The following is a 14307-nucleotide window of genomic DNA, read 5'->3' on the forward strand; positions in this document are numbered from 1 at the left end:
CCCCACCCCTTTTCAACTGCGTCTTGGAAAAGGTCATTCAAGAGTGGATAAAGTTGTTCGCCCAAGAAGAAACAAATGAAGAGTGGTTCAGACTTGGTCCAAAGAACAAAGGGGTGTACATTGACTGCTTGGCCTTTGCAGATGACCAGGCCATTTTTGCTAACAACATAGAGTCAGCAGTCAACAAGATCAATAGGCTGTCAGAAATTGCGGAAAATGTTGGATTCCAGATCTCTATTCAAAAAACAAAATATATGACAAACCTCTGTGATGGACCTGAATGGATGATCACCAATCTGGGAAAAATTGGATGAGTTAAGAATTTCAGGTATCTTGATGAAGTCATCCAGGAGAGTGGATTAGAAGAAGCAGCAGTTAATGTCAGGATGAGGAAGTTAGACCAAGCATACCAACTGACAAAGAATACCTATAACAACAAGTCTATGAGTATAGTGGCCAAGTTCTGACATTATAATACAGTTGCAAACACTGAGAGCCTATATGCATCTGAACCTTTGACCATGAGTAGACAAGGTCAAGCTGAGCAGCTGGAAAAGCGAGAGCATAGGATATTAAGGAAAATCCTAGGTAATAGATGGGTTGATGGACAATGGCGAATGAGAGCAAATGATGACTTGTAAAGCAAGAAAGAACCTATCATAACATCCATTAAGAAGAGACGATTGTTATTTTACAGTCATTTCAGGAGTAAGGACGGTGACCGACTAACAAAAAGAATTTGGAGTTTCATCCAATCTAAGAAAACAAGGCCAAGATGGTTCGAAGAATGTGAAAAAATCTTAGGCAGACTGGTGTCTCAGAGAGAGAAATTCCTGACAGGAACATATTTAGAAGATTGGTGACCAACTACCAAGGTTTATTTAAAATGGCATCAATGTCCAAAAACGGAGAGGACCATTATCCAAAGAGCATAAACAAGCATTTCTTGGTGGGCTCAGAAGATACTGGCAGGAAGTCAAAGTGGGAATAAGAACAAGGCCTAGACACTAAAATGGAATTGGTTGTTACCACGCAGTCCATAGAGGCTCAACTCGATAATAATAAGAAAAAGTTATAACACTCACATGATAGAGAAATGTAACCATAAAATATGTGGACAGAGTCTTTTCAAGTCATTCAGAAAGTAAAGAACGCTTTTTTCTACAGCAGTTTTTATTTGATATGATTAAATGAAACTGTGTTTTACATGCATAGTCACTGATCAAATTTTGGCACTTGTTGTACCATTTTACCAGTTTTTCTATGCTTTCTAAATACACAGTTGCCTCCAAGTTGTTGAACCAGTGATTAACAGCTTCTGTAATTCATCACTTCTGTAGCATTGTTCACTCAAAGAAATCTTTCAATTTGGGGATAAGTGATAATCATTTGGGGCCAAGTTCAGACCATATGGCAGATGTTGAAACATTTCCCACTAAAACTGCTGAAGCAAGTTTTGTGTCATTTCCAGTGCATGCAGACGTGCATTATCATGAAGGAGGATGACTCCATTGGTTGGCATTCTGCACTGTTTGTTTTTAATGGTGCGGTGAAGTCATTGAAGTGTCTGACAGTAGACTGCTGCATTTATGAAATGCCTATCTCCTTGGATTTTTGTTTCAGTCCTTGCTTTGAGGCCATCAGTCACCACTGAGGGCCGACTGGAGCAATCATCATGGTGAACATTCTTCTGGCTGCCATTGAACATGATACTCTGATTCCAAACTGGCACTTCGTTCATCACATTACTGTAAACCTCAGTTCCCTGTCTATAAATTTCAATGGGTTGGACATTTTGCGCATTTAAAATGCGGATAACACTGTGTGTCTCACACGTTGTAGGATCATCAATTTGGTCACACATTTTAAAGTCACACAGCTATGAAGTAAGCAACCGTATTGGATCGTAGCTGTTGCCAAACTGAAGCGGATGAGTATCAAGGTCAGTGGTCAATGGGTGGTGATTGTGGGGGGATGCGACCACATGTCGAAACAAAATCTTCTTCACTTTCCGAATGACCCTTGTGTGTGTCTATAGTTCGTGCGGTACATTTGCCGATCACTTAGTAGCCTGCAACCACAATCCAACTAAAGTTGACAAAGATTTAAAAATACTAAAATCCTTCCACATGTTATATCAAAAGGTTATCTCAGAAGAAAACTTCCACTTACCGAAGACAATAGCAGAAGGAAAACAGCTTATAAATGACTACATGTACAGTGACCCAGTGCTTGGTACACTGAAGGAACAATACAAAAAAGGACAGCACACACATGTGCGCACGCACACACACGCGCACACACACACACACACACACACACACACACACACACACACACAACAAATGTATATAAGAACATAATTACATGATTTGTTTTGCTGTTTATAGGTATGTGATGTGTGCCATGACAGCTGGCCAGCAGCCTCATTCCTTGCCCATTACCTTTCTTGCCGTTCAGTGGGAGATGGTGCTCCCTGTGTGACATGTGCTGTGTGCCAGAAGGTATTCTCTCGCCCAGGTGCCTTGGACCGCCATCTCCGCCTACACAATCCTACTCTTCGGAAGGGCCATCGTTGTGACATCTGCGATAGAACTGTACTCAAGGCCGCACAGGTGAAGGCAGTGTTTATGTCACATGATTTCATTAGTGCTAGTGTCACTTTTGTATTATCACAAAATCTCAAGAGTGAAATACACTCCTGGAAATTGAAATAAGAACACCGTGAATTCATTGTCCCAGGAAGGGGAAACTTTATTGACACATTCCTGGGGTCAGATACATCACATGATCACACTGACAGAACCACAGGCACATAGACACAGGCAACAGAGCATGCACAATGTCGGCCCTAGTACAGTGTATATCCACCTTTCGCAGCAATGCAGGCTGCTATTCTCCCATGGAGACGATCGTAGAGATGCTGGATGTAGTCCTGTGAAACGGTTTGCCATGCCATTTCCACCTGGCGCCTCAGTTGGACCAGCGTTCGTGCTGGACGTGCAGACCGCGTGAGACGACGCTTCATCCAGTCCCAAACATGCTCAATGGGGGACAGATCCGGAGATCTTGCTGGCCAGGGTAGTTGACTTACACCTTCTAGAGCACGTTGGCTGGCACGGGATACATGCGGACGTGCATTGTCCTGTTGGAACAGCAAGTTCCCTTGCCGGTCTAGGAATGGTAGAATGATGGGTTCGATGACGGTTTGGATGTACCGTGCACTATTCAGTGTCCCCTCGACGATCACCAGTGGTGTACGGCCAGTGTAGGAGATCGCTCCCCACACCATGATGCCGGGTGTTGGCCCTGTGTGCCTCGGTCGTATGCAGTCCTGATTGTGGCGCTCACCTGCACGGCGCCAAACACGCATACGACCATCATTGGCACCAAGGCAGAAGCGACTCTCATCGCTGAAGACGACACTTCTCCATTCGTCCCTCCATTCACGCCTGTCGCGACACCACTGGAGGCAGGCTGCACGATGTTGGGGCGTGAGCGGAAGACGGCCTAATGGTGTGTGGGACCGTAGCCCAGCTTCATGGAGACGGTTGCGAATGGTCCTCGCCGATACCCCAGGAGCAACAGTGTCCCTAATTTGCTGGGAAGTGGCGGTGCGGTCCCCTACGGCACTGCGTAGGATCCTACGGTCTTGGCGTGCATCCGTGCGTCGCTGCGGTCCGGTCCCAGGTCGACGGGCACGTACACCTTCCGCCGACCACTGGCGACAACATCGAGGTACTGTGGAGACCTCACGCCCCACGTGTTGAGCAATTCGGCGGTACGTCCACCCGGCCTCCCGCATGCCCACTATACGCCCTCGCTCAAAGTCCGTCAACTGCACATACGGTTCACGTCCACGCTGTCGCAGCATGCTACCAGTGTTAAAGACTGCGATGGAGCTCCGTATGCCACGGCAAACTGGCTGACACTGACGGCGGCGGTGCACAAATGCTGCGCAGCTAGCGCCATTCGACGGCCAACACCGCGGTTCCTGGTGTGTCCGGTGTGCCGTGCGTGTGATCATTGCTTGTACAGCCCTCTCGCAGTGTCCGGAGCAAGTATGGTGGGTCTGACACACCGGTGTCAATGTGTTCTTTTTTCCATTTCTAGGAGTGTATGTATAGCGATGTTGTATCTTAAATGAGTACTTCGTAAATAATATAAATTCTGCTCACTAACCAGTCATTACCTTAAGAATCGGGTCCTTAATTAGACTTACGTTATGAGAATATATTGTACTGATGAGAAAAGTAATATGCAAGTACTTCTTGACAAAATTCAGATTGCTTTTGTCTTTTAGGAAAATTACATATTCAAGGGAAAATAAATTAACTTCTTTTCACCATGCCTAACTCATCAAACTAACATTATCATATTTCTTTATTTATATTATGGGACTGATGAACTGCCTATCAGATTTTATGCCCAGTTTGCTGCTGAATTACACCTCTGTTAACTATAACCTATCGTAGATCCCTTGAGAAGGGGCTGGGGGGAGGGGGCTGTTATAGGATCTTTGAACATATTTCAAGCTCAAACATAATAAAGTATCTTGAACAGAATGACTTTCTCCATGTCAGCCAGCATTGATTTCAAAAGCTTCAGTCATGTGAAACCCAACATGCACTTGTCTCGCATGACATACTGACTGAAAGCCTTAGATTAATGCAGTCAGGTAGTATTTCTTGATGCAGTATTTCTTGATTTCTGAAAAGCATCTATATGTATTATGAAAATTATGATCATATAGGCTGTCAAGCAAAATTTGTGACTGGATTGAGGATTTTTTGGTGGTGACCACGCAGCAAGTTGTCTTGTATGCAGAGTCACTGACGGATGTAGAAGTAATTTTGAGTGTGCCCCAGGGAAGTGTGTTGGGTCACTTGCCATTCATATTGTATGTTGATTCCCTTGAGGATCGTATAAACACTAAATCTAGGCTTTTCACGGGTGATTCCATTATCTATGATAAAATAAAATCTGAAAGAAACTGCACAAATATTCTGTCAGATCTTGATAAAATTTCAAAGTGGTGCAAAGATTGGCAACTTAATTAAAATGTTCACACATGTAAAGGTGTGTTCTTCACAAAAAGAAAAAAAGTTGCATCCTATGACTGTAATGTCCCCGAGTCACAGTTGGAATCAGTCAATTCATACAAATACATGTATGTAACACTCTGTAGGGACATGAAATGGGACAATCACCTCAGCTCACTAGTGGGTAAAGCAAGTAGCAAATTTCAGTTAATTGGTAGAATACTAGGAAATTGCAATCAGTTTACAAAGGAGATTGCTTGTAAATAACTTGTCAACCCATTCTAAATATTGCCCACGTGTGTGGGACCCATACCAAATGGGGAAGATTGAACATGTGCAGAGAAGGGCAGCACAGTTGGTCACATGACCCAAGGGAGAGTGTCCTGGAGATGTTGAAAGACCTGAACTTTCAGACTCCCAACGGCAGATAAACTACATCGACAAAACTTATTTACAAAGTTTCAAGAATGAGCTTTAAATGAGTGTCAGGAATATACTATAAGGGGTGATAAAAATGTTTCCGTTCAGGGGCTGTACAGTCCAGAATTGGTATACCAATCAGCAAACTCACCATGAGCATTGAGGCAAACACACCACTGACATGCGAAGTTGAAGATGCCTGTTCAGTAAAATACTATGTCCTGCTGCATGAAGAAGCCTATAACTGCCTGCTACCCTTCCTCATCCAGCAGTAACCCTCAATCCATCAAGGCTTTTTTAGAGAGACAGACAGTGTGGTAATCACACGGGAGAGGTCAGGACTATAGGGCAGGTGTCCAAGTGTCTCCCATTTGAGTTGGCAAAACTTCTGCATTATAAAATTTGTGATATGGGGATGTCCGTTATCATGAAATAGCAGCATTCCTTGTCGCAATTTTTTCAGAAGTTTAGCACTGATGCCCCATCCATATTCTTCATTTTCCGATGGGTATCTTCCAAGGTTTTTCCTTCAGCAGCCAAGAAACAAATAACAGCACTGAGTCCTGTTTGGATTCATTTTATAATAATGTTGCCATAGTTTAAATTTCTGTATTTACCCCATGCACGGGAAAGACACAAGTGCCACAATAATCCCAGCCTACATGTCAGTGATTATATACCTGTTTCAGAGTCACGCTACATTGCATACATGCTGCAGCAACACCCTCAGACGGAAACTTCTTGATCGCCTCTTATACAACCAGCCCTACATATTGTTCCCATAGTGATCCTGAAGACAAAGATAGATTAATTACAGCATGCACAGTGGCATTTAAACAGTCATACTTCCTGTACTACACACTTGAATGAAACGAGGAAAAAAGCATAGAACAGTGGTTTGCAGAGTTGGTTGTACATGTAGATATGGATGTCTGATGTCACACTAATTAACTTTGTGTACTGTGCCAGACTGCTGGCAAATAATTGAAATGTAAATTTTTGGATGGTTGATCTCCTTAAAACACAAGAAACTCCATCATTGGATGAAGACATATTTTGAGACTGTATAAATACTTTGTAAGGGAGATTTGCACATTTGCTTCACATGATAGGAGGTAACTGAATTTTGTATGTATTGTACAGATTGTGATGATTACTTTTCTCTAACTCAATTTTTGTTTTCGTATATATGTTCATGATTGTGTTAGTTGTAAATGAAATTATGAAGAGTAGGTAAAGTTAATTCAAGTGAATATACTCAGTGTGTAGCTAAAAGTAGTAAGAATGAATAGAACACATTTACTATATCCGAAGTATAGTGTTGCGTAAATATGCATATTGACAAAGTTTTGAACACAGTGGATGCCATTTCAAACCAGGAGAGAAACAAATAAAAAATCGTGATAGAGACTGTGACAGAAATACGTAGACCTCATCGCTAGAAAAAGATCCAGTTTTTCCCCACTACCAGTTAGGATTAATAGAGAACATTGAAACATGTTTCGTCAAGGGTTCAGTTACCAAGTTAAGAATGTCACAGAAATGCTCATTCAAATCTAATGGCAGTTGCTTCTGGAAATTTTGTGTTGAAAACTGGAAATGCTCATTTTAAGAAGAGTTGGGCGACATGTTACTTCTTCCCTCAAATATATTGCAAAATGACTGTGATAATAAAATAGAGAAATTTAAACTTGTACAGTGACCCAACAGCCATTCTTTTGCTGCATCATTTGTAAATCAAACAGGAAGGAAGAGGGGATAGTGATACAGGTACCCAAAGTACCTGCCACTACACCTTGGAAGATGTGTGCAGAGTCTAGTTTTCGATTTATGTCATCAAATAAACAAGGATTAGGAACCATTGTGCTATTACAGTGACGTTTGCCACCAAAGGTAAAAGCTTCATCAGGAAAGCTAAGAGAGTGTATGTTTATGGTAGAACTGATGAATCTTATGCAAATAAAAATGTAAATGTTCGCATATAAGAAGTTGAAAATCTCCGAAAGTTCTCCACTAATTGCTTTAAAAATTTGACACAATGTTGCATTTGAATATGTGTGGGTTTTAATATACCTACTGAAGTGCTGGTGTGTGTGTGTGTGTGTGTGTGTGTGTGTGTGTGTGTGTGTGTTTAATAAAGGGGATACGTTGTTAATAAAAATCTTATGTTCGTTTGTTCAAACTCTTAGACCTCTGAAAGTTCTTCACTGATTCCTTTGAAATTTTGACACACGTTGCTTTCAAATATGCCCATTTTTATGTACCTACTAGAGTGCCATATGGTATATAAATTATATATATAATAAATAAACATGTAATATATATAATTTATATACCATATGGTGCTCTGGTAGATGTATAAAATCACGGACATATTCAAATACAATGTTGTGTTAAAATTTCAAAGGAATCGGTGACAAACCTTCAAAGGTTTGAGATTTTGATCAAAAGAACATTTACAACTGTATAAATAAAAATGTTGAAAACCTTAAGTCTCCAATCAGTCTTCACTGGTTACTTCAAAATTTTGACACAACATTGCATTCAATTACCCACATGTTTCCATTTACCAATTTTAATATACAAAATATATTAAAAAATACATAAAGGGGAAACATTATTACCAAAAGCCTCCAAAAGCTCATGACTGATTCACTTCAGATTTTTACACAATACTGTAATGAACATTCGGGAGGACATAGGCTGTATATGTTACATATATGTCATACAAGTAATGAGACTGGTAAAACTGTGAGTGTCTTGTGATGCTGTGTAGACTTGTGTGTTCATCCCTTCCAGGCGCTCAGTCTGAGTTTCAGCTCTGTACAGCCATCACTAAATTTTTGATAGCTCCATCACTGAAGTTGTGTTTTTACTGTGTGTTACGAAGATGGTTTGTTGTGTAGTGCAAAAAAGGAACAGCAGACTTTAGAGCAACATTATGCTGTGAAGTTTAGTGCTAAACATGAGGAATCCGTGAGTGTGGCCTTTGAAAAGTTGAAAGAGGCCTATGGGAAACATTCTTTGGGAAGGCCAAGAACACATTGAAGATGAACATGAACCTCGCTCAGGAAGACCTTCAACGGCTTAAACCAATAAAAACATTGAATGTGTGCATGCTCTTGTGAGATCAGACCTTTCACAATTCATCAAATTTTGACAAAAGTTTTGCAAAAGCGAAAGGTTTGTGCCAAAACGGTACCAATCGAAGAAACATGTGCATTCGTCTTTGTTGAGGATTGTCAATTACCACGAATGGTTGTCGTGTGATCACAAGTGATTAATCCTGGATTTTTTAATCTGGTCCTGAGGAAAACGCAAAGTGGGAAGAGGCACACTGAGACATCTTCTTGACCGAAAAAAGCACGAATGAGTAAATCAAAACAATGCTGATTTACTTTTTTGGCAGTAGGGGTATTGTGCACAAAGAATTTGTTACTCCAGGACAAACCATCAGCCAATTGATTTACAAAGACGTCCTTGACAGACTCAGGAGGTTGAAGTCTTTCAGCGCTGCTATCAAGACTGGGGACGACGACTCTTCTGATGTATAGCTGCTGAAGGGAACTGCTTTTAAGGGGATAGAAAAAAAAAGTAAAACCTTTAGTAGATAAAAATAAGTCCCTTTACTTTTTTCGCACACCTCGTATATAATAGTGAAACATTGTTAGCAAACAGGAAAGTTTTATTTATGGCTTATTGGATTATGATTGAAATACTACCACAGAATCTTTACTTGCAATAGCAGTAGACAAGGCTCAAGGTCAGAGAGTGGGGGTAAGAGGGGATGGACTGAGGAGTGGGAAGATGTGGACATAGAAAGCAGAAAGGGGGAGATGGACAGAGAGAGGGGCAGGAGGAAATGGAGAGAGGGAAGGAAGATTGTTTTTAATGTCCCTTCGACACTTAGGTCATTAGAGACGAAGCAGATGAAGCACAAACTCGGATTGTGTCAAGGATGGTGAAGGAACTCTGCCGTGGCCTTTCAAAATAACTGGTAATCGCCTGGAGCATTTTAGGGAAATCGCGGATGGCTGGACACGCATTTGAATTGGTGTCAAGAGGGAAGGAGAAGCTGGGCATAGGGAGAAAGTAGGTGATGGACAGAGAGAGGGAGCAGGAAGAGATGGAGGGTGGGGGGGGGGGGGGGGGGGGGAAGGATGTGATGGACAGATTGAGAGGGAGAAGGAGTAGGAGATGTACGGGGGGGGGGGGGGGGGGGGGGGGAGAGATCAGGACATATATCCAATTCCCATACATGCTTTCTCTTTTCTTTCTTTTCCATTTAACCAGCCTGAGACACAACTGTCTGTGGCCGTGAACAGCAGGTATTTAATAACATTCTGCTTAAAAGAAGTGATAATATTTAGTATAAATACATACCGTTATATAATTTAATATTGTTACCAAAAATTTCAAGAAGTTCGTAAGTGATTTACTTCATATTTTTAAAAAAATACTCTAATAAACATTCAAATGGATGTAAGCTGCACATTTTTTTTTAAATTGTGTGTGTGTGTGTGTGTGTGTGTGTGTGTGTGTGTGTGTGTGTGTCTGTGTGTGTGTGTGTGTGTGTGTGTGTGTCAATGGAAATCGTTGTCAGAAAAAAACTAAAAAAGTTCTTTACTGGCTTGCATGATATTATTGCAAGATACTCTAATAAACATTCAGACAGACACAGGCTACATATTTTTGTAATATATGTGATATAAAAATACATATTTAAAATCTGTGCCGTTTTAGGAAGACAGTAGATGTTTGACATTGTTTCCAAAAATTTCACAAAGTTCTTGAATGGTTTACTTCAAATTTTTACACAAAGCTCTAATAAATGTTCAGGCAGGCATATGGAAATGCTGTGAGCAAAAATTTTGAAACGTTCTTGATTCATTTACTTCAGATTTTTAAACAATCTTATAATAAACATTTTGTCGGACATATGCCCTACATTTTCAGTATATAAATGTATATAGTATATCATAGGGGGAAGTTGTTAACAAAAACCTCGAAAAGTCTTGATGGGCATACGCTTTGTGTTAAAACTGACTGCAAAAAGAAATGTGAAAATGTATGGTATCATTTTCTTTGTGACAGTCAATCTTAACATCATAAGGACAGGTGTTGTGAATTTGCATCATACCAGTATGACTCTGATAAGTGTAAGGTTAACTGTTCTCAATTACCTGTGCGGAAAGGTGCAGGTTCTACACAAAGCTACCATTGCTTCTGACATGTGCTGCCATGTCACGAATGTTTAGGGTACTTCTAGAGCAACACAATTTTTGATTCTTTTTCTTCCATGAAGAAATGTATGCAGGCATTAAGTGGTTAACAATGGTAGCTGTAGACCAACTGTTTCTCCCATATGTATTCCTTCACCTTATATACAATTTTAAACAAAAAATGTATATGCAATATTTGCTTTTCTTGTTTTCTTCCTCACTGCCAGTGTTAACACAAAACAGGAAAGTTATGTTTATGGCGTATACTACTGTGGAGTCTGAATTGTGTGAAACTTGTAATCCTACCCATTTGCCGATTAAAACTATGTGAAATACTCTCATAGAATTTTCTTGGGTAATGCCGTAGAACCTCTCCTAAACAATCTAGATGAAGATGATAGGGTTAAGGGTATAGTTGCCTATGCTGGCAACTTTCTAGAGTAATAACAGTAAACTCGAGAGCACAACTTGAAAGCAAGCCTGAACAACTCCTTGTAAAAATATGTAACTGGTACAGTCATAACAAGCTTACAATTGCGGCAAAGAATGTAGTATACTTACTGATCAAAGAGGCACTGCAGGGAAACCCCAAAATTAGACTGAACAGCCCTGGCATACAGAGAAAAAGTAACAAGGTAACTAGGAATACACATCAGTGAACAGTTGACATTCAATGAGCACATGTGACTTATGATTGAAAAGGCCACAAGACCAATGCACAAACTTGCCGCACTACACTCAGCTCATTGCAGATTGCTATTGCAAGTGCTATGAATGTATAATACAGCCCTCTTTGAACTATTTTGTGCTTCACATTAAGTGGCTGGGCACATCAACTTCGCAACCCACAAAACCATTGTGAGGTATGGTATGGGCAAGGAGGTGTACTGCTCAGAATGTCAGGTGCATTTGGAACCACATCTGTGGAAGCCCTATACGTTGTACTTACAATGTACCCCTTTGACACAACTATTAAGACTCAGAGCAGCAGTATACTGTCTCAAAAGGGAAAGACTGGACAAGTTACATGAGATAATAGGGGAGCATTCTACAGAAAAATGGCAATTAAATCCTTAGAAGGTAGAGACATGGCAAAAAGAATGGGAAACATCTGACAATAGGACAAGCTTTAAGAGATCCAGATGAATGAAAAATGCTTAACTGTGTCACTGAAGAAATATCAAGAATGCTACGCAATACTCACGAGTAGCAATGGCTATATACAAGATCGCGAACAAGCACACACCTATGCTGCAGTATGATACGTGGGACATTAGAGACTACAATGCTGATATGGAAACAAATAAATATACAGAAGCAGATGACAACATGACACACTAATACCACCGGATACAGGTACATATACCGTGTCACACAACTGCAACAATATTACAAGTAAACTCAAACAGTGGAAAATCCAGGCTGGAATAATGACAGTATTATGAAAAGGATGGATTGCTAATCACCATATAGCAGAGATGTTGAGTCACAGACAGGCTCAACAAAAAGACTCAAACAAGTAAGCATGTTTCAGAAAAAGCTTTCCTCCGAGTTAGTCAACATACCCACACTCGTGCAAATGCATACGACACAGGTGACCACAGTCTCTGGGCGTGGTGGCGAGAGACGTGTGTGTGTGTGTGTGTGTGTGTGTGTGTGTGTGTGTGGTGTTTAGTTTGCATGAAGGCTTTTTGGCCAAAAGCTTACTTGTTTGACAGTCCTTTCGTTGTGTCCATTCCCGACTCAAGATCTCCACTATATTGTGACTACTTGTCAATACTACAAGTAATATATGCGTGGAATCTGGAAATAATTTTGTAAAATAAAATAAAGAATTTTCCTGTTTGTAAAAAGTAAAGTGAGTGATTTTTTAGTTCTTTGGGTCATTATTTTCAAATATGTAATTGTGTGATACGTAAATTGTATAAGATGCAAACTGTTAAACATAATATTGTGAAAAAGAAAGTTGGTACTCACCATATATTGGGGATTCTGAGTCGCAGATAGGAACAACAAAAGACTGTCACAAATAAAGGTTTCGGCCATTAAGGCCTTCATCAACAATAACCATGCACGCGTGCGACCCCCCCCCCCCCCCCCCACACACACACACACAAACACAACTGCAGCCTCAGACAACTGAACTGAAACCACACTGCGAGCAGCAGCACCAGAGCATGATGAGAGTGGTGCTGGGTAGGGGTTAGGAGGAGGCTGGGGCGGGGAGGGGGAGGGATAGTATGGTGGGGGTGATGGACAGTGAAGTGCTGCAGGTTAGACGGAGGACAGGAGAGTGGTGGGGAGGAGGGGGGGGTAGCAGAAAAGGAGAGAAGTAATGTGATGGTGGAATGACGGGTGTGTAGTGCTGGAATGGGAACAGGGAAAGGGCTGGATGGGTGGGGACTGTCACTAACAGAGGTTGAGGCCAGGAGGGTTATGGGAACGTAGGATGTATTGCAGGGAAAGTTCCCACCTCCGCAATTCAAAAAAGCTGGCACAGGCTGTGAAGCAGTTATTAAAATGAAGGATGTCATGTTTGGCAGCGTGTTCAACAACAGGGTGGTCCACTTGTTACTTGGCCACAGTTTGTCGGTGGCCATTCACGCAGACATACAGCTTGTTGGTTGTCATGCTTACATAGAATGTGGCACAGTGGTTGCAGCTTAGCTTGTAGCTCACATGACTGGTTTCACAGTTAGCCTTGCCTTTGATGGGATAGGTGATGTTAGTGACTTGACTGGAGTAGGTGGTGGTGAGAGGATGTATCGGACAGGTCTTGCATCTAGGTATATTACAGGGGTATGAGACATGAGGTAAGGGGCTGGGAGCAGGGGTTGTGTATGGATGGAAAAGTATATTGTGTAGGTTCAGTGGATGACGGAATACCACTGTGGGAGGGATGGGAAGAATAGTGGGCAGGACATTTCTCATTTCAGAGCACGATGAGAGGTAGTCGAAACTCAGGCAGAGAATGTAATCCAGTTGCTCCAGTCCTGGGTGGTACTTAGTTACGAAGGGAATGCTCCTCTGTGGCCGGACTGTGGGACTTTGGGAGGTGGTGGGAGACTGAAAAGATAAGGGACGGGAGATATGTTTTTGTACAAGGTTGGGAGGATAATTATGGTCAGTGAAGGCTTCAGTGAGACCCTCAGTATATTTCGTCAGGGACCACTTGTCACTGCAGATGCGATTACCACTGGTGGCTAGGCTGTACGGAAGGGACTTCTTAGTATGGATCTGGTGGCAGCTGTCAAAGTGGAGGTATTGCTGGTGGTTAGTAGGTTGAGTTACTAATGTAGCCATCTTTGAGGTGGAGGTCAACATCTAGAAAGGTGGCTTGTTGGGTTGAGTAGGACTAGGTGAAGCAAATGGGGGAGAAGTTGTTGAGGTTCAGGAGGAATGTGGATAGGGTGTCCTCACCCTTGTTTAGATTGCAAAGATGTCATCAGTGAATATGAACCAGGTGAGTGGTTTAGGATTCTGGATTTTAGGAAGGAATCCTTTAGGTGGCTCATGAATAGGTTGGCATAGGGTGGTGCCATGCGGGTGCCCGTAGCCATATCCTGGATTTGTTTAATGGCAATGCCTTCGAAGGAGAAGTGGTCATGGCGACTAGGAAGGAG

At 41.6% G+C, this 14307-nt stretch overlaps 1 protein-coding gene across 1 annotated transcript in view; it reads left to right on the top strand.

Moving 5' to 3' along the window:
- The window catches only part of LOC124593759 (zinc finger protein 345-like), a 192070-nt gene that overhangs the window by 157425 nt on the left and 20338 nt on the right, over positions 1 to 14307 (top strand). The window contains exon 7 of the mRNA XM_047132110.1: positions 2391 to 2615. Coding sequence (XP_046988066.1) covers positions 2391 to 2615 — 225 coding nt within the window. The remainder of the gene's footprint in view (positions 1 to 2390; positions 2616 to 14307) is intronic.

Source organism: Schistocerca americana, chromosome 2 (assembly GCF_021461395.2).
Source record: "Schistocerca americana isolate TAMUIC-IGC-003095 chromosome 2, iqSchAmer2.1, whole genome shotgun sequence".
Lineage (NCBI taxonomy): Eukaryota > Metazoa > Arthropoda > Insecta > Orthoptera > Acrididae > Schistocerca > Schistocerca americana.